Source organism: Calidris pugnax, unplaced genomic scaffold, assembly GCF_001431845.1.
Source record: "Calidris pugnax isolate Ruff unplaced genomic scaffold, ASM143184v1 scaffold1009, whole genome shotgun sequence".
NCBI classification, from domain to species: Eukaryota; Metazoa; Chordata; class Aves; order Charadriiformes; family Scolopacidae; genus Calidris; species Calidris pugnax.
In genome coordinates, this window is record NW_015091628.1 from 13,150 (window position 1) to 14,342 (window position 1,193).

At 69.0% G+C, this 1,193-nt stretch overlaps 1 protein-coding gene across 1 annotated transcript in view; it reads right to left on the bottom strand.

Annotated features, from left to right (window-relative positions):
- The window catches only part of TMEM127 (transmembrane protein 127), a gene marked incomplete at its 5' end in the record, with an annotated part of 11,948 nt that extends 10,946 nt beyond the window's left edge, over positions 1 to 1,002 (bottom strand). Inside the window, one exon of the mRNA XM_014961837.1 lies at positions 471 to 1,002. Within this exon, the coding sequence (XP_014817323.1) occupies positions 471 to 1,002 (532 nt within the window). The remainder of the gene's footprint in view (positions 1 to 470) is intronic.
- Positions 1,003 to 1,193: the final 191 nt, after the last annotated feature.

The following is a 1,193-nucleotide window of genomic DNA, read 5'->3' on the forward strand; positions in this document are numbered from 1 at the left end:
TGTTTCCCCCCTAAAAAGGGGAACAACCCCCCCCCAAGTGGGTGCTCCCCCCAAAAAACAGGGAAGAAACCCCCCAAAATGGGTGTTTCCTCCCTAAAACGGGGAACAACCCCCCCCAAGTGGGTGCTCCCCCCAAAAACCAGGGAAGAAACCCCCTAAATGGGTGTTTCCTCCCTAAAACGAGCAACAACCCCCCCCAAGTGGGTCCTCCCTCCAAAAAACAAGGAACAAACTTCCCCTAAGCGGGTGCTCCCCCCAAACGGCTGCTTCCCCCCCCTCCAAGAGGGTGATTAACCACCTCATTTCGGTGACTTTGATGAAGAACCTTTACAAAGAGGCCCCAGGGGAGGGGGGGAGGGGAGAGGCCGGGCCAGGGGAGCGGAGAGACCGGTAGGCCCGGCCCAGGCGAGTCCCCCGGGGACACCCCCGGGAGGGGGAAATAAAGTCCAGCCGCGTCTCCCCGGCCTCACCTCGCAACAATTCGGGGTCCACGTAGCCCAGGACGTCGGCGACCCCCAACTCCTGGCGGGCGCAGGTGCCGCCGTGGATGCGGAGCCAGGCGGGCTCGGCCAGGGCGGTGCAGAGCGCCGTGATGGAGAGAGCCCCGGGCAGGGCCGAAGCCAAACTGCGTTCCGGTTGTTTGGGGAGGCCGCTCCCCGCCGTTCCCCCTCCTCCGCCGCCACCCACACCCCGCCGCCGCCGCCCGCCGGGCAAGGCCGGCCCGCCCGGGGTGTACATGGCGCCGCCGGGCCCGGTCGGTCCAGCCCCACTTCCGCTTTAACGGTGCCGCTTCCGCTTCCGGCAGGACGGCGAGAGGCGTGCTGACGTCAGGACGTAACGGCGGCGGCGGGAGGAGGAAGAGGAGGAGGAAGAGGAGGCGGCGCCGCCATGAAGGAGGCGCTGGAGCTGGTGTGTCGCCTCCCGGCCCACCCCGAGTCCCGGTGCTGGTTCCTGGCCTGGAGTCCCGGCGGAGGGCTGCTGGCCTCCTGCGGCGGGGACCGCCTCATCCGCCTCTGGGGGCGAGAAGGTGGGAGGGGCCTGGGGGGGAAGGGGAGGGGCTGAGGGGAGAGGAAGGGCTGAGAGGGGCGGGGCCAAGGGGGCTGGGAGGAAGGGGCTGTGGAGGTGGCCGGGGCTATGGAGAGGGGCGGGGCCAAGAGGCCAGGAGGGAGGGGCTGGAGAGGTGGGCGGGGCTA